Raw genomic sequence first — 19,467 nt, 5'->3', positions numbered from 1 at the left:
CCACCCCACCCCCCTTTAAATCACGAAACAAATGTTTATCATATTTTGATAGAGGATTTGGTAGCTACTGATTTCCTCCTTTTCCTTCGAAGTCACGAAACACTACGTAGGACTAGAAAGGACTACGTATGGTTTCGACATTTTTAGCCCCCGAAATCCATAAAAATTCAACGCCTTCAATCGAAATTTCAAAAATATTTTTTCTTCATTTTGAAAGTATTTCCTAAATACCATTATTAAACATGTTGTTGTCTTCAATTAAGGTTGTCATGGTTACAAGTTAATTTCATTTGAAAAAAAATATACATATTAAGTGAGGTTTGTTTTTGCTAGATTTTCTTTTTGAAATTGTAAAGCAGATGCTTCAGCAAACTTAATATCAAAGAAGAAAATGAAGTCACTGTTCGTCGTTTTTAGGATTTTTTTTTTTTTTTAAATACATATTCTTTGGCGTTAATTTATGCAGATTTAAGATGTTCCCAGAGCAACTATTATTGAAAATCCCACGCAAAAAAAAAACTTAGTAGTATTGGAAGAGTTTTCAAACTTAAAAAAATGATTCGGAAGCATTCAGGACCCGAGCTTCACAGAACAGTCCCTGTCATCGGCGTGGTTAGGTGGACAACGGTACGTTCCTGGCTCAGTTCCAGCTTTAGTTCTTAAACCTACCAGGAAATGGGAGAGGCGGCTACTTTGTTTATGAAATGCCAGCAATGAGACAATGATCCTCGAACATACCGAAACAAATCAGTGGATATATTTCGATTAATTGTCCAAGTTAGAAGATAAGAAATGAATTATTTGTGATTGGAATTTTCGATAATAAACGCGAAAATATATTGTTTTAATGTTAATTATTGAATATGGGAAAAGGTGAAAAGAGAAAAAAGAGAGAAAAAAATCCGCTTATATCATTAACAAAGCATGCAATAAAATTAACTGACAATCTGAGTAGAACTGTATACAAGTTATAAATGTTGTTTAACACAATCTACAAACGAATACATTGTTAATGTTAGTCCATGCAGAAACTCAATTTTGTTTAATGGATATGATATTAATTTCTGTTTTGTTAAATATGATATTTCTTAAACTATTTAAAACTTTGAAATTGACATCTGCTATGTTGGATACAGAACAGTCCTATTCCTCAGTAATTACTTCGGTTTAAACTGTGACGTCACAATGCGGTCATACAGGTTTAGGCTCTAGGAAACAGTGCAATGACAATATTGTTTGATTGTAATTTTCCTTCTTTTTTCGTCATTATAACATCAAATACTTCAGCGTACCACTGAAAGGTATAATTCATCACTTAAAAGAAGAATTAACGATTTTAGCATCGCAATAAATCGAATCGTAATACTTTAACGATACATTAGAATTTAATAGTCTAATCGCAGTAAATGGTACAACATTGTATTGGCATGCACACCATACAACTTCCCAAAAACTGGCATAACATTATCTGTAAACAAATGTGCATTAGAAGAAACCATATTCAAAATACGTGCTATCTGGAAGGAATATTTCAGACTATGTGTTAAAATCCTTAAGATGCATACAGAAAGTAATCTCATAGTCCGTTTGGTTCTATATTTGATCTTATATGTATCCTCCATTATTTAAACGGTCACAGTAGATCTCTTTAAGAGGCGTATCCAAGGGGGATGTCACCAGCGCACGTGAGACCCCTACCCCCTGCACTTGGCTTGGTTTTTTTTTAGTGCGCATATACATATTCAATTATTTTTTAATTCTTGACTGGTGATTCTAGTTGTGTATTACACTGTCGAAGCCACAATCCTCCCACCCCCTCCAACAGGTTTAAAGGGACAATTAATTGAAGTAAGTTTTTGTATGACCTTGTCACAAAATTCTTCATTATTATATAGTTTGATACTTCTTATGACCAATTCATGTCAAGAAATTGACAAAAGACAATGCTTTCTTGGCGTTTTTAACCAGTAATTGAGAAACTGTACAGCCGTACGTTTTAGCGGCAGCTGTCGGTAAATTTCTAGCTAACAAAAGCGTCTCTCCAGCCAAGTATCGAAGGTAACTTCTCGCTTTATTCACCTAGCCTCTCTGGAAATCATGCTAGTACATGCATTTATTCTGAAGCAAAATCATCTTCCAATAACATCTCAAAGAGCGTTATAAATGAGTTTAAACCTATTGATATCGTACGTTCTGCGGTTTGAAATTCTCCCTGTGGCGCCCTCTCAGTGCGTCTTATTGAACTTGTGTGTTTTTATTCGAATCCAAATGTGAACAGAATTATCTGATTAGAGATATATTAAAAAGATTTTAGTGATAAGGTATTGTAGTATTAAATATTGTAAAATAAGAAGTCTTGACCAAAGACTTTGCACATCATTTTGGTAGTGTTTACCATCTCCAGTACCTTCTATCATATTGAAGACCTATTTTAGAAAAAAAGTAGAACCATTTATCACACCTGTTTGAATAACGATCGTCTGCCATACGCGTCTATGTGTTTGTCACAAACAGTTCGGTACCTTTGTCACCGGTATGTGGGTACAATTCTTTAACCCTTCCTTGAAATTATCATTAATTTAAGAAAGTACTCTTTGTCATAAACACTAAAAAAGCATCGTTGTCACACCAATTTGAATACCGCTTGTAATAAACACGCATGCGCACACATACGTACACTCATTTCGATGCCGATCGACTCGAACCCGCCAATGTATGGTCACGCATTTCGATTCCGATTGACCCAAACACGTCAATGTATGGTTACTTATTTCGATGCTGATTGACTCAAACACGCCAATGTATGATCACGCATTTCGATGCCGATTGACCCAAACACGTCAAAGTATGGTCACTCATTTCGATGCCGATTGACCCAAACACGTCAATGTATGATCACGCATTTCGATGCCGATTGACTCAAACACGCCAATGTTTGATCACTCATTTCATGCCGATTGACCCAAACACGTCAAAGTATGGTCACTCATTTCGATGCCAATTGACTCAAACACGCCAATGTATGATCACTCATTTCGATGCCGATTGACCCAAACACGTCAATGTGTGGTCGCTCATTTCGATGCCGATTGACACAAACACGTCAATGTATGGTCACGCATTTCGATGCCGATTGACTCCAACACGCCAATGTGTGATCACGCATTTCGATGCCGATTGACTCAAACACGCCAATGTATGATCACTCATTTCGATGCCGATTTACCCAAACACGTCAAAGTATGGTCACTCATTTCGATGCCGATTGACTCAAACACGCAAATGTATGATCACTAATTTCGATGCCGATTGACTCAAACACGTCAATGTATGATCACGCATTTCGATGCCGATTGACTCAAACACGTCAATGTATGATCAAGCATTTCGATGCTGATTGACTCAAACACGTCAATGTATGGTCACTCATTTCGATGCTTATTGACTCAAACCCGTCAATGTATGATCACGCATTTCGATGCTTATTGACTCAAACACGTCAATGTATGATCATTCATTTCGATGCTGATTGACCCAAACACGCCAATGTAACGTCACGCAATTCGATGCTGATTGACCCAAACACATCAATGTATGCTCACGCATTTCGATGCTGATTGACTCAAACACGTCAATGTATGATCATTCATTTCGATGCTCATTGACCAAAACACGCCAATGTAATGTCACGCAATTCGATGCTTGTTGACTCAAACACGCAAATGTATGATCACTAATTTCGATGCCGATTGACTCAAACACGTCGATGTATGATCACGCATCTCGATGCTTATTGACTCAAACCCGTCAATGTATGATCACGCATTTCGATGCTTATTGACTCAAACACATCAATGTATGACCTACCTTAATTGATGTATTTATTACTAATAATGTAAACATTTTTACCTCAACAAATGTACTTTCACCTCTCTGTAGTGATCACTGCCCCATCCTTGCTAACATTTGTTTTAAGACACTAAAAAATAAACCATTCAAGAAACCTATATATAAGTTCAATGAAGCTAATTGGGATGCTATTAATAATGAACTACTTAGTAATGATTGGGATTCCATAGTTAATAACACTACTAGCATTAATGAACTATATTCTACTATTATAAACAAAATAAACTCTGCTACTAACTCTCATATACCTCACAAAACAATTACTGTCCATCCTGATGATAAACCTTGGATGACTGGTGAAATTCGGCATAAATTAAGATATAAGAATAGATTACATAAAAGAGCTAAAAATAAAAATAGGGAACAAGATTGGGCAAAATTTAGAACTTGTCGCAATGACACTATACAAATTATTCGGCAATCCAAAGAAAATTACTTTAAGAATCTTCAAAATTGTCTTGCCGACAAAACAGTGCATCCAAGGAAATGGTGGCAGATAGANATTGCACAACATGAACACCATACTCACTTAGGACTAACATTTAACAGTAAAGGGACATGGTCAGATCACATTTCAAATATTTATAAGAAAGCGAACTCTAGACTAAGTATTCTTAGAATTTTAAAAACTACAGTTGATAGGAATACATTAAAAACATTATATGTCTCTTATATAAGACCTGTGCTAGAATATTCTGATATAGTATGGGATAATTGTACCAAATCGGAATCAGATCTTTTAGAATCAGTTCAACTAGAAGCTATGCGTTTAATTACTGGCCTCAGACGAGGTACATCTCATCATATTCTGTATACTGAAACACAACTTGAAACATTACACACACGAAGACAAAATCATAAACTAACATTAATGTATAAGATTCTTAATAATTACACTCCAACTTATCTCGATAATATCATTCAACCATTTCTAAATGTAAATAATAACTATACCTTCAGAAATAACAGATTCTTTAATATACCACAGACAAGAACTACTACTTATATGAATAGCTTCTTCCCTTCTACAATGGTAAAATGGTATGCACTTGATAGCACTGTACGAGACTCCATCTCAATTTTATCTTTANTCAAAATGTTAGAAAAAAATATTTTTAAATATACGTTTAATTATATTGCAAGTCTNTCTATAATACTATAAGTGGCAATTTAGACCAAGGTAAAGATTTGCGTTTTGTTTTCTGTGACATAAGTAAAGCATTTGATCGAGTATGGCATTTGGGCCTATTATATAAACTAAAAACATATGGTATTAAAGGTAAATTATATAATTGGTTTAAAGCTTACTTATCTGACAGAAAACAAAGGGTTATCTTTGAAGGTTATAAATCTAGTACCAAACCTATGTCTGCAGGGGTTCCTCAAGGATCTGTCCTTGGTCCCTTCCTCTTTCTTCTTTTTATTAATGATATTACTAATAATGTAACTTCTCATATAAAACTCTTTGCAGATGATACCTCTCTCTATGTAATAGTAAATAATAACAATGACCTTACAACACCTACTAACATGCTTAATGATGATCTTGACTCAATCTCTGAATGGTCAAAGCGATGGCAGATCCTATTCAATCCGAATAAGACTGTAGCTATTAACTTCTCTCGTAGACACATTAACAATCATCCTCAACTGCTATTTAACAATACTCCAATTGCACAACATGAACACCATACTCACTTAGGACTAACATTTAACAGTAAAGGGACATGGTCAGATCACATTTCAAATATTTATAAGAAAGCGAACTCTAGACTAAGTATTCTTAGAATTTTAAAAACTACAGTTGATAGGAATACATTAAAAACATTATATGTCTCTTATATAAGACCTGTGCTAGAATATTCTGATATAGTATGGGATAATTGTACCAAATCGGAATCAGATCTTTTAGAATCAGTTCAACTAGAAGCTATGCGTTTAATTACTGGCCTCAGACGAGGTACATCTCATCATATTCTGTATACTGAAACACAACTTGAAACATTACACACACGAAGACAAAATCATAAACTAACATTAATGTATAAGATTCTTAATAATTACACTCCAACTTATCTCGATAATATCATTCAACCATTTCTAAATGTAAATAATAACTATACCTTCAGAAATAACAGATTCTTTAATATACCACAGACAAGAACTACTACTTATATGAATAGCTTCTTCCCTTCTACAATGGTAAAATGGAATGCACTTGATAGCACTGTACGAGACTCCATCTCAATTTCATCTTTTAAAAAGAAACTTAAAAAAACCTTTGATACATCCGTCTCAGAAACTTTTATTAACTGTGTTCCGAGGAAACTTAACATAATTTTATGTCAGCTAAGAAATTTTAAAAGTGATCTTAACTGTGATAAGTTACAAGACCATCTGATTGATGATGCTTCCTGTGTATGTGGTGTACAGAGGGAAGATCTAATACATTTTTTCTTTCAATGTCCTCTGTATTCTAATATTAGGCATCATATTACCACTATTTATAATCTAGTAGGATATTTAAATCTGCACTGTTTAGTATATGGTATTAGTAATGCATCCAACCAATTAAATAAAACTATTCTTATACATGTTGACTCTTATATTAAATCATCAAAACGTTTCGTTACTTATACGTGCTAGATAAATTTCCAAATGAATATTCATGTATTGTTATAATTATTGTTATTCAGGCAAATTTTATCCCTTAAATAACGTGTATTAGACATAAGCTGGTGTGGGTGTGGGTGTGCATGAGTGTGAGAGGAAACGAATCACAACATTTTATATATTTAAGCATTGTACATATCTACCGGAATTAGAAGAAGACTGATATAGGCAAAGCTTGTTGTCTTATTCTTTTGTCAATACTGTTCAAATATCTCCTTTAATGTTAACTTATATGTTTGTATTATATATGTATTGTCAATAAAATACTTTGAAATTGAAATGTATGATCACGCATTTCGATGCTTATTGACTCAAACACGTCAATGTATGATCCCGCATTTCGATGCTGATTGACTCAAACACGCCAATGTATGATCACGCATTTCGATGCTTAATGACTCAAATACGCCAATGTATAATCACGCATTTCGATGCTGATTGACTCAAACACGTCAATGTATGATCACGCATTTAGATGCTGATTGACTCAAACAAGTCAATGTATGATCACGCAGTTCGATGCTGATTGACCCAAACACGCCAATGGATCGTCACGCAATTTGATGCTGATTGACCCAAACACGCCAATGTATGATGACTCATTTAGATGCCGATTGACTCAAACACGTCAATGTATGATCACGCATTTCGATGCTGATTAATTCAAACACGCCAATGTATGATCACACATTTCGATGCTGATTGACTCAAACACGCCAATGTATGATGACTCATTTCGATGCCGATTGACTCAAACACGTCAATGTATGATCACGCATTTCGATGCTTATTGACTCAAACACGTCAATGTATGATCAAGCATTTCGATGCCGATTGATCCAAACAAGTCAATGTATGATCAAGCAATTCGATACTGATTGACTCAAACACGTCAATGTATGGTCACTCATTTCGATGCTGATTGACTCATGTATGATCACGCATTTCGATGCTGATTGACCCAACCACGCCAATGTATCGTCACGCAATTTTATGCTGATTGACCCAAACACATCAATGTATGCTCACTAATATCGATGCTGATTGACTCAAACCCGTACACCTCTGATCAAGAATTTCGATGCTGATTGACCCAAACACGCCAATGTATCGTCACGCAATTTGATGCTGATTGACCCAAACACATCAATGTATGCTCACTAATTTCGATGCTGATTGACTCAAACACGTCAATGTTTGATCACGCATTTCGATGCTTAATGACTCAAACACGTCAATGTATGATCACGCATTTCGATGCTTAAAGACTCAAACACGGCAATGTATGATCACGCATTTCGATGCTGATTGACCCAAACACGCCAATGTATGATCTCGCATTTCGATGCTTATTGACTCAAACATGTCAATGTATGATCACGCATTTTGATGCTGATTGACTCAAACTCGTCAATGTATGATTAGGCAGTACGATGCTGATTGACCCAAACACGCCAATGTATCATCACGCATTTCGATGCTGATTGATTCAAACATGTCAATGTATGATCACGCATTTTGATGCTGATTGACTCAAACTCGTCAATGTATGATTAGGCAGTACGATGCTGATTGACCCAAACACGCCAATGTATCGTCTCGCAATTTGATGCTGATTGACCCAAACACATCAATGTATGCTCACTAATATCGATGCTGATTGACTCAAACACGTCAATGTCTGATAACGCATTTCGATGCTGATTGACTCAAACATGTCAATGTGTGATCACGCATTTCGATGCTGATTGATTCAAACATGTCAATGTATGATCTCGCATTTCGATGCTGATTGACTCAAACATGTCAATGTGTGATCACGCATTTCGATGCTGATTGATTCAAACATGTCAATGTATGATCACGCATTTCGGTGCTGATTGACTCAAACACCCCAATGTATGATAACGCATTTCGATGCTGATTGACTCAAATACGTCAATGTATGATCACGCATTTCGATACTGATTGACCCAAACACGCCAATGTATCGTCTCGCAATTTGATGCTGATTGACCCAAACACATCAATGTATGCTCACTAATATCGATGCTGATTGACTCAAACACGTCAAGGTATGATCACGCATTTCGATGCTGATTGATTCAAACATGTCAATGTATGATCACCCATTTCGATGCTGATTGACTCAAACACGTTAATGTATGATCACGCATTTCGATGCTGATGGACTCAAACACGTCAATGTATGATCACGAATTTCGATGCTGATTGACTCAAACACCCCAATGTATGATAACGCATTTCGATGCTGATTGACTCAAACGTGTCAATGTATGATCGCGCATTTCGATGCTTATTGACTCAAACATGTCAATGTATGATCACGCATTTCGATACTGATTGACCCAAACACGCCAATGTATGATCACGCATTTCGATGCCGATTGACTCAAAAACACCAATGTATGATCACGCATTTCGATGCTTAATGACTCAAACACGCCAATGTATGATCACGCATTTCGATGCTGATTGACTCAAACACGCCAATGTATGGTCACACATTTCGATGCCGATTGACTCAAACATGTCAAAGTATGGTCACTCATTTCGATGCTTATTGACTCAAACACGGCAATGTATGATCACGCATTTCGATGGCAATTGATTCAAACACGCCAATGTACGATCATGCATTTCGATGCTATTGACTCAAACATGTCAATGTATGATCACGCATTTCCATGCTGATTGACTCAAACACGTCAATATATGATCACGCATTTCGATGCTGACTGACTCAAACACGTCAATGTATGGTCACTCATTTCGATGCATATTGACTCAAACACGTCAATGTATCGTCACGCAATTTGATGTTGATTGACCCAAACACATCAATGTATGCTGACGCATTTCCATGCTGATCGACTCAAACACGTCAATGTAGGATCACGCATTTCGATGCTGATTGGCCCCAACACGCCAATGTATCGTCACGCATTTCGATGCTGATTGATTCAACCACGCCAATGTATGATCAAGCATTTCGATGCCGATTGACTCAAACACGCCAATGTATGATCATGCATTTCGATGCCGATTATTCAAACACGCCAATGTATGGTCACACATTTCGATGCCGATTGACTCAAACACACCATACGCCAATGTATAATCACGCATTTCGATGCTGATTGGCCCCAACACGCCAATGTATCGTCACGCAATTCGATGCTTATTGACTCAAACACGCCACTGTATGATCACGCATTATGATGCTAATTGAGTCAAACACGTCAATGTATGATCCCGCATTTCGATGCTTAATGACTCAAACACGCCAATGTATGGTCACGCATTTCTATGCCGATTGACTCAAACACACCAATGCATGGTCATCAATGTATGATCACGCATTTCGATGGTGATTGACCCAAACACGCCAATGTATCTTCACGCAATTCGATGCTGATTGACTCAAACATGTCAATGTGTGATCACGCATTTCGATGTTGATTGATTCAAACACGTCAATGTATGATCATGCATTTCGATGCCGATTATTCAAACACGCCAATGTATGGTCACGCATTTCTATGCCGATTGACTCAAACACACCATACGCCAATGTATAATCACGCATTTCGATGCTGATTGCCCCAAACACGGCAATGTATGATCACGCATTTCGATGGCAATTGATTCAAACACGCCAATGTATTGTCACGCATTTTGATGCTGATTGATTCAAACACGTCAATGTATGATCAAGCATTTCAATGCCGATTATTCAAACACGCCAATGTATGGTCACGCATTTCTATGCCGGTTGACTCAAACACACCAATGCATGGTCATGCATTTCGATGCCGCTTGACTCAAAGATGTCAAAGTATGGTCACTTATTTCGATGCTGATTGACTCAAAAACACCAATGTATGATCACCCATTTCGATGCTGATTGATTCAAACAAGCCAATGTAGATCACGCATTTCGATGCTGATTGACGCAAACACGCCAATGTATGATCACGCCTTTCGATGCCGATTGACTCAAAAACGCCAATGTATGATCACGCATTATGATGCTGATTGACTCAAGCACGTTAATGTATGATCACGCATTTCGATGGTGATTGACCCAAACACGCCAATGTATAGTCACGCAATTTGATGCTGATTGACTTATGATCACGCATTTCGATGCTGATTGGCCCCAACACGCCAATGTATCGTCACGCATTTCGATGCCAATTGATTCAAACAAGCTAATGTAAAGTCACGGATTTCGACGCCGATTGACTCAAACACGCCAATGTATGATATTGACTCAAACACGTCAATGTATCGTCACTCATTTCGATGTCGATTATGTATCGTCACGCAATTCGATGCTTATTGACTCAAACACGTCAATGTATCGTCACTCATTTCGATGTCGATTATGTATCGTCACGCAATTCGATGCTTATTGACTCAAACACGCCACTGTATGATCACGCATTATGATGCTGATTGACGCAAACGCGTCAATGTATGATCACGCATTTCCATGCTGATTGACTCAAACACGTCAATATATGATCACGCATTTCGATGCTGACTGACTCAACCACGTCAATGTATGATCACGCATTTCGATGCTGATTGACTTAAACTCCTCAATGTATGATAAGGCAGTACGATGCTGATTGACCCAAACACACCAATGTATCGTCACGCAATTCGATGCTGATTGACCCAAACACGGCAATGTATGATCACGCATTTCGATGGCGATTGATTCAAACACGCCAATGTATCGTCACGCAATTCGATGCTGATTGACTCAAACACGTAAATGTATGATCACGCATTTCGATGCCGATTATTCAAACACGCCAATGTATGGTCACGCATTTCTATGCCGGTTGACTCAAACACACCAATGCATGGTCATGCATTTCGATGCCGATTGACTCAAAGATGTCAAAGTATGGTCACTCATTTCGATGCTGATTGACTCAAACACGCCAATGTATGATCAGTCATTTCGATGCTGATTGATTCAAACACGCCAATGTATGATCAAGCATTTCGATGCCGATTGACTCAAACACGCAAATGTATGATCACGCATTTCGATGCTTATTGACTCAAACACGTCAATGTATGATCACGCATTTCGATGCTTATTGACTCAAACACGTCAATGTATGATCACGCATTTCGATGCTGATTGACCCAAACACGCCAATGTATCGTCACGCAATTTGATGCTGATTGACCCAAACACATCAATGTATGATCACGCATTTCGATGCTGATTGAATCAAACACGTCAATGTATGATCACGCAGTTCGATGCTGATTGACCCAAACACGCCAATGTATCGTCACGCAATTTGATGCTGATTGACCCAAACACATCAATGTATGATCACGCATTTCGATGCTGATTGACTCAAACACGTCAATGTATGATCACGCATTTCGAAGCTGATTGACCCAAACACGCCAATGTATCGTCACGCAATTTGATGCTGATTGACCCAAACACATCAATGTATGAGCACGCATTTCGATGCTGATTGACTCAAACACGTCAATGTATGATCACTCATTTCGATGCTGATTGATTTAAACACGCCAATGTATGATCACGCATTTCTATGCTGTTGACTCAAACATGTCAATGTATGGTCACGCATTTCGATGCTGATTGACTCAAACACGCCAATGTATGATCAGCCATTTCGATGCTGATTGATTCAAACACGCCAATGTATGATCACGCATTTCTATGCTATTGACTCAAACATGTCAATGTATGGTCACGCATTTCGATGCTGATTGACTCAAACACGTCAATGTATGATCACTCATTTCGATGCTGATTGATTCAAACACGCCAATGTATGATCACGCATTTCGATGCCGATTGACTCAAACACGCCAATGTATGATCACGCATTTCTATGCCGATTGACTCAAACACGTCAATGTATGGTCACTAATTTCGATACCGATTGACTCAAACACGGCAATGTATCGTCACGCATTTCGATGCCAATTGATTCAAACAAGCTAATGTAAGGTCACGCATTTCGACGCCGATTGACTCAAACACGCCAATGTATGATCACGCATTTCGATGCCGATTGACTCAAACACGTCAATATATGATCACGCATTTCGATGCCGATTGACTCAAACACGCAAATGTATGATCACGCATTTCGATGCTTATTGACTCAAACACGTCAATGTATGATCACGCATTTCGATGCCGATTGACTCAAACACGTCAATGTATGGTCACTCATTTCGATGCCGATTGATTCAAACACGCCAATGTATCGTCACGCATTTCGATGCTGATTGATTCAAACACGCCAATGTATTGTCACGCATTTTGATGCTGATTGGCTAAAATACGCCAATGTATAGTCAAGCATTTCGATGCCGGTTGACTTAAACACGGCAATATATCGTCAGTCACGCATTTCTATGACGTTTGAAATACCAATTCGATATCGTGTGTAACACCAGTGTTGCCATTTCTCGATCAAACTGCGCTTATCCTTTTTTTCAAACTTGAACAGTATGTATATAAAGTTACTGCAGCTTGTAATGTACAAAGTGCAGTATGTGTTGTTACATACATTCCGGTACTATGCGGTTTACATCTCACAGTATCGAAACTCACATGTATTGTTGACGATTGCCAAATTAATTCTAAACGCATAAATACAACGCCTTTCCATAAATTAGGATACATATTGGTTATGTCATTGCCACATTATAACTCTATCAGACCATATGGCCATCATATCAACTTTGAATGTCATGGACCTATGGTTTATATTGACATTATTCAATTGCTGAGGTCGATACCTGGATTTATCGACCCGAGAAAAGATATATTAGCCGAGATATATTGATATATCTTTTCTCGGGATGATAAATCCAGGTATCGACCGAAGTTAAAGGCTACAATCGTTTTACAATTTTCAAAACAGTGATGTAAGCAATCTGAGAAAAAAAAAAAAAAAAAATCTTCGGAAGCGGGACGGTGTGTTGTTAGGAGACACGTTCAACAAAAATATCCAAGTCAATATCGTTTTTTCATCGGTGGACACGTGATGCACTCCTGGCCAATCACTTGTGGGGAATAATATGAAATAATAATAATGTATTATACTATCATGGCCTCGATTGCACTTACCTTGTTGGTATATATGCACTGACCAGAATTGTATTTACATAGCGTAATATATACATACATGATAAACAAATATTTGATAAGTGTGGTTTATACAAATGATGTAAAGATTGCATTTAATTTGTGTTGTACATACACATAATAAACATTGTATTTGACTTCTGTGAGCTATACACATTATTTAAAAATTGTGTTTGATTGGTCTTAGGGAAAAAAAACCAGACCAATCGATAGGCTATATTTTGAAGATTACAGAGTAACGATACTAGACTTTAAAGATAGTCATTTTGACCGCCTAGTACCGCGAGTTTCTTTTGGTGTAATCAAAGGATCAAACTAGTTCTTGTCTCATCCACAAAGTGGCGCACACTGAGCCTTCGATTTTGCTTTGACATATTCCATGAGTGCAGAGAGCGAAAGTGATGGTAACCTCTGGAATATCGAGTAGGTACATAAATATAATAAAGATTGTAATTAATTTGTATCGTATATACATATGGTCAGAGACGAGTAATGTATACGTCTCTGATATGGTGTAAAGAATGTGTATATTTTCCGTGATATATACCATTTATCTTGCTTAGTATACACACCTGACAAATTTGTGTTGTAACTTGTATGTACAAATGGTATATATACATAATACAGATTAGTTTTTAACGTTTGTGGTATATATACATTTTAAATATTGTACAAATTTGTGTTGTAACTTGTATGTACAAATTGTATATATACATAATACATATTAGTTTTTAACGTGTGTGGTATATATACATTTTAAAGATTGTATCTAATTTGTGTGGTACATGTCGATACACATAGATACGCAAGATAACGGCTGTATTACCTTGTATGGTATATAGACATTACGAGGAACGTATTGACATAGTGTGATATATATATACCTGATCAATATTGTATCTAACTTGTGTGATATATCAACATTGAACGATTGTATTTGCCATGTGTTATAGATACACAAGATAACGGCTGTATTTTCTGTGGTTGGTTAATATACTTTATATTGTACATGATAATGAATGTATTCACCACGTGACATGGTTGTGCTTACCATGCAACATGTATGTAAATATACACGTGATATGGATTATATTTAAAATATGAATTATAAACCTGACATGGTTATGTTTGCCATATGTTTATATACACGTGATATGGATTTTATTTAAAATATGAATTATACACGTGAAATGGTTGTGCTAGCCATATGTTTATATACACGTGATCAGGATTATGTATTGTGTTACCATATGTATATAAACCTGTGATATGGAATGAAATTACAATAGGTTTGTATACACATGATCAGGATGTATTTGCCGATGTATTTGCCATATATATATATACACGTGATCAGGATGTATTTACCATATATATATATACACATGATCAGGATGTATTTGCCATATATATATATATACACGTAATCAGAATTGTATTTGTCATATGTTTATAAACATTATCTGCACGTGATTAGGGTTATTTTATTTTTACCATCTGATCCAGATTATTTACCATATGCTTATATACATGTGACAGTGTTGTGTTTACCATGGGTTTATATAGACCTGATCAAGATTACATTTACCCTATATATAATATTTACCATATGTATATTTACACGTGATACGGATTATATGTATCATTATGTATATATATAAAGGTGAAAGGGTTGTGTTTACCATATTATATATACACGTGATAAGGATTATATTTATGTTATGTTTATTTACACGTGACAGAGTTGTGTTTACCATATGTATATATACACTTGATAATGATTATATTTATGTAATGTTTATTTACACGTGACAGGGTTGTGTTAACCATATGTTTTTACGTTATGATTATTTACACGTGACAGAGTTGTGTTTACCATATGTATATATACACTTGATAATGATTACATTTATGTTATGTTTATTTACACGTGACAGGGTTGTGTTAACCATATGTTTTTACGTTTTGTTTATTTACACGTGACAGAGTTGTGTTTACCATATGTATATATACACTTGATAATGATTACATTTATGTTATGTTTATTTACACGTGACAGGGTTGTGTTAACCATATGTTTATATAAAGGTGACAGGGTTGTGTTTACCATATGAATTTACACACGTCATAAGGATTATATTTATGTTATGTTTATTTACACGTGACAGAGTTGTGTTTACCATATGTATATATACACTTGATAATGATTACATTTATGTAATGTTTATTTACACGTGACAGGGTTGTGTTAACCATATGTTTATATAAAGGTGACAGGGTTGTGTTTACCATACGTATATACATTTATACACGTGATCAGGATTATATAACTTGTATTGGACTCACCTTCTGGGTCTCCTGCACTCATGGCGTCTATCAGAGAAACAAAAAAAACATTTGTATTCATAATTTAATTTATGCAGTCATTGATATATTGAAAACTAAGATAACATAAATATGTTTCTTTTGTCTGGAAAAGAATTCGGTAGAATTTGGCGACTTTCATAATTTTATATTTCTTATGAAATTGATTTATATATAAAAATATTTAGATACATCCAATTGATTTACTTTAAAAATGGAGATTGTCGCCTGTAAAAAATGTTGTGACCCTTTGAACTGATCACTGTGTCAACAATAATTCTGACTTCAGGATTGTCTATTTATCTATAATTTGTATCATGTGTTAATAAATATTCGCGTGTGGTTATGTTTGCGCTAAGTTACTCGCACAAAAAACACATGAAAAAAACACACTTCTAACATTTCGACTTTTACAGTTTTTTGTTGTAAATATACTATTTTTCATTTGTTCGCTATGTTTCATACCCATGGCCTGTAAAATTCTTTCAGTTATGAGAGCTAAGAGAATGCTGAAAGAATTAATAGATCACACAGAATGCAATAACATAAATATATGCAATATTAAATAAAAAATAAAAAGTTTTGCCAAATATATTATACATGTATATTAAACAAATATGATTTAGAATAAACCTTTAATCATATTTACTACTGATAATTGTGCAGAATTGTAGTAGCTGGAGATTTATATCAGCTCAATAAAATTAATGATTTTTGAAATCTTTCAAATAATGATAAATCCAAACCAAATCCGCAGATTTTAAGACATTCTATTAGAATATTAGTTTCGTCAAAGTCAATATATACATATATCTTTTCGAATGGTAAAATAGCTTTTGGACTTATATTAAGACAGTATTTAACTTTTATGTCAAATCTTTTTTGCCGTTTTTTAGTCTAAAATTACAAGCAAATGTTTTACTTACCAGTAGTACCCAGGGCCATTGATTTGGACGAGTCCGGATCACCAGCATTGACATGCAGAACTATAAAAATTAAATTATGTACGAATCTACTTTTCTTTTTCATTTTCGGTATAATGAGACCAGGTGGAATACTTTACTGCTGGATGGTATTTCAGTGAGATTACACTCTAAGACGGCAGCAGATTCGCGCTATCGAAAGGAGTTAACTACACAAACATACATAAAGGCACGTTCTTAAAATACCTTATCTGTTAATAGGACGTTAAACTACAACACAGTGCCGTGCCATGACTCGAACCCACAACTCTTCGGTAGAGAGCCCGGCGTCCTACCGCTAAACTACGGTGCCTATACAACTCTTCATGATGAAATTTATACTTAAACCGTGACAGCATAAATTCAAGGTACATGGTTACTGCCAACCTCATAAATTAATGAACTGAATGTCATCTATCAGAGTTCACAGCCCTGTGACGTAACATTATCACTAAAAATACGAAGAAAGTACCTATTTGTAAATTTTGTTTGCATAGAAAGCCAAATTACCAGAAATTATATGCAAAACAGTTACATCCAGACCTTTTCATTAAGCAAAGATGTCTTAATCTAATACATGTTTAATATAAGAACCACACTCGATACCCCAGGGCTTACGCTCATTTTCGCTCTCTGCCACCCTTGGACATATATCGTAGCAAAATTGAGGGCTCAGTGTGCATCTCTTTGTGGATGAGACAAGCAGACAAGATTGACTGGCTTGAAGTCAGGTGTCGCTCTTATGTACTCGTCAAAGGACAGGTATCATCCTAGCGATTGGTCAGGTTTCTTTTTCACCTGAGACAAATCAAACACATTGTAAGGACCCGTGTGCCTTCAATAAACAGTATGCCAGGGGTGCAGAGAGCGAAAGGGAGTGCAGAACTATTGAAGTATCCAGAACGACCAACCTTAATATGCCTACCGAACTCGACATTATCATGTCCAGACACTTACGTATGAAGTATATGAGAGCGCTGATGAGTCCTGCCCCGAGCACCACACATATGCTGATGTAGTAGACTTGTGCCCGACAACATTTTTTACTTTTGGAGGAAATTGATGAGTCACCAGTGGGCGTTTCCACTGTCACATCCTTTAATGCGATTTTATCCCCGCTCGTGGATGCTGAAATATAATGAAAAAGTCGAAAACATAAGCGCAACTATTTCGATTTTTTATCATACAGATCAGCAACAGTTTGTAAAATATCTTCACGAATAGAAGAGAAGGACAGATAATATTCTTTAAGAAAAATCCACGACCCAAAAACACCTTTAAAACGTTTAGAAATAATAGTATGTTTGAAATGAAGTAATCGTACGATGACGTAGTAATGTGATATGACTAAATGTTTCCTCACATAAGCTTTTCTTCTCCATTTTGCTCGGGGGGTGTGATGAGTCGCTGACAGCCTGGTACGGTGGTGGGGGGCTGTTCGCTTTGTCGTCGATCTATAACGAAAATCAGATTTCAGTATACTGGGAAACTTTTGGTGCAGTGCTATTTGGGTTTTTTCAGTGAAGGCTCTATAAATCGCGAATTCGAAAATGCAGCAATTTCCAGCTCCAGGCATTTCGTAAGATGTGCTTTGAGATTAGGTACAAGAATACCGTTTTAAAATAGCGATGCATAATTGTGTCGTCAATTTCAAAGAAGTTCTACACATATACATGTGGAGGTTAAGTAGTCGGACACATGCGCTAAGGGCACATTTGCAATCGATTTTTTACCGAAACAACATTTTTTTGCCGAAACAACATAAACAGGATGTCTGGAGCATAATTATGACATCATAAAGCATGCAACGTCATTTCCGGCTTCCCATGTAAAGCATGGGCCAAACCTGCCCGATGTCATGGGACGAACCTGGACCCAGTTTTACTATAGGTCGTAAGTCCACACGTAAACTAAGACGTAAACGTAGACGTAAGTCGAGTTACGATTTTAGTTACGTGTGCGTAAGGTCTGTTTTATCAAAGGTCGTAACTCCGAACGTAAACGTAGGGTTAGAGGTAGCCTTGGACGTAGACTTACGACTGGAACTCTCCAAATTGGAGATAAAAATGACGTAGCAACGCATCAAGGTACATGCGCATCGCATACTTTCACTTTAGTAAAGGGTCCGTCGATTTACCCAATACAGCCCAATACAAGCGCCGATTTACCCAATACAAACATCGATTTACCCAATACAACCCAATACAGAAAGTAAATACCCAATGAAACTGATATACCAAATAAGTTTACAATTAAAGTTAAATATATGTAGATCCTAATCGGGCGTACTTGTAAATGAATTTTCATTATTTATGAAGTAAACTATGACGGGAATGATATACATTAATGTATCGTTGTTACATTGGG

General features: G+C 36.3%; 1 protein-coding gene across 1 annotated transcript in view; it reads right to left on the bottom strand.

Annotated features, from left to right (window-relative positions):
* The window catches only part of LOC110443543 (delta-like protein 4), a 37,232-nt gene extending 18,628 nt beyond the window's left edge, over window positions 1-18,604 (bottom strand). The window contains exons 1-4 of the mRNA XM_021487813.1: window positions 18,464-18,604; window positions 18,058-18,228; window positions 17,065-17,124; window positions 16,121-16,147 (exon numbers count right to left, since the gene is read on the bottom strand). Coding sequence (XP_021343488.1) covers window positions 16,121-16,147; window positions 17,065-17,124; window positions 18,058-18,228; window positions 18,464-18,482 — 277 coding nt within the window. The 5' untranslated portion in view covers window positions 18,483-18,604. The remainder of the gene's footprint in view (window positions 1-16,120; window positions 16,148-17,064; window positions 17,125-18,057; window positions 18,229-18,463) is intronic.
* Between the last annotated feature and the right edge of the window lie 863 nt (window positions 18,605-19,467).

This window comes from Mizuhopecten yessoensis, unplaced genomic scaffold (assembly GCF_002113885.1).
Source record: "Mizuhopecten yessoensis strain PY_sf001 unplaced genomic scaffold, ASM211388v2 scaffold716351, whole genome shotgun sequence".
Taxonomy (NCBI): domain Eukaryota; kingdom Metazoa; phylum Mollusca; class Bivalvia; order Pectinida; family Pectinidae; genus Mizuhopecten; species Mizuhopecten yessoensis.
This window is presented reverse-complemented; position numbering and strand designations above follow the sequence as displayed.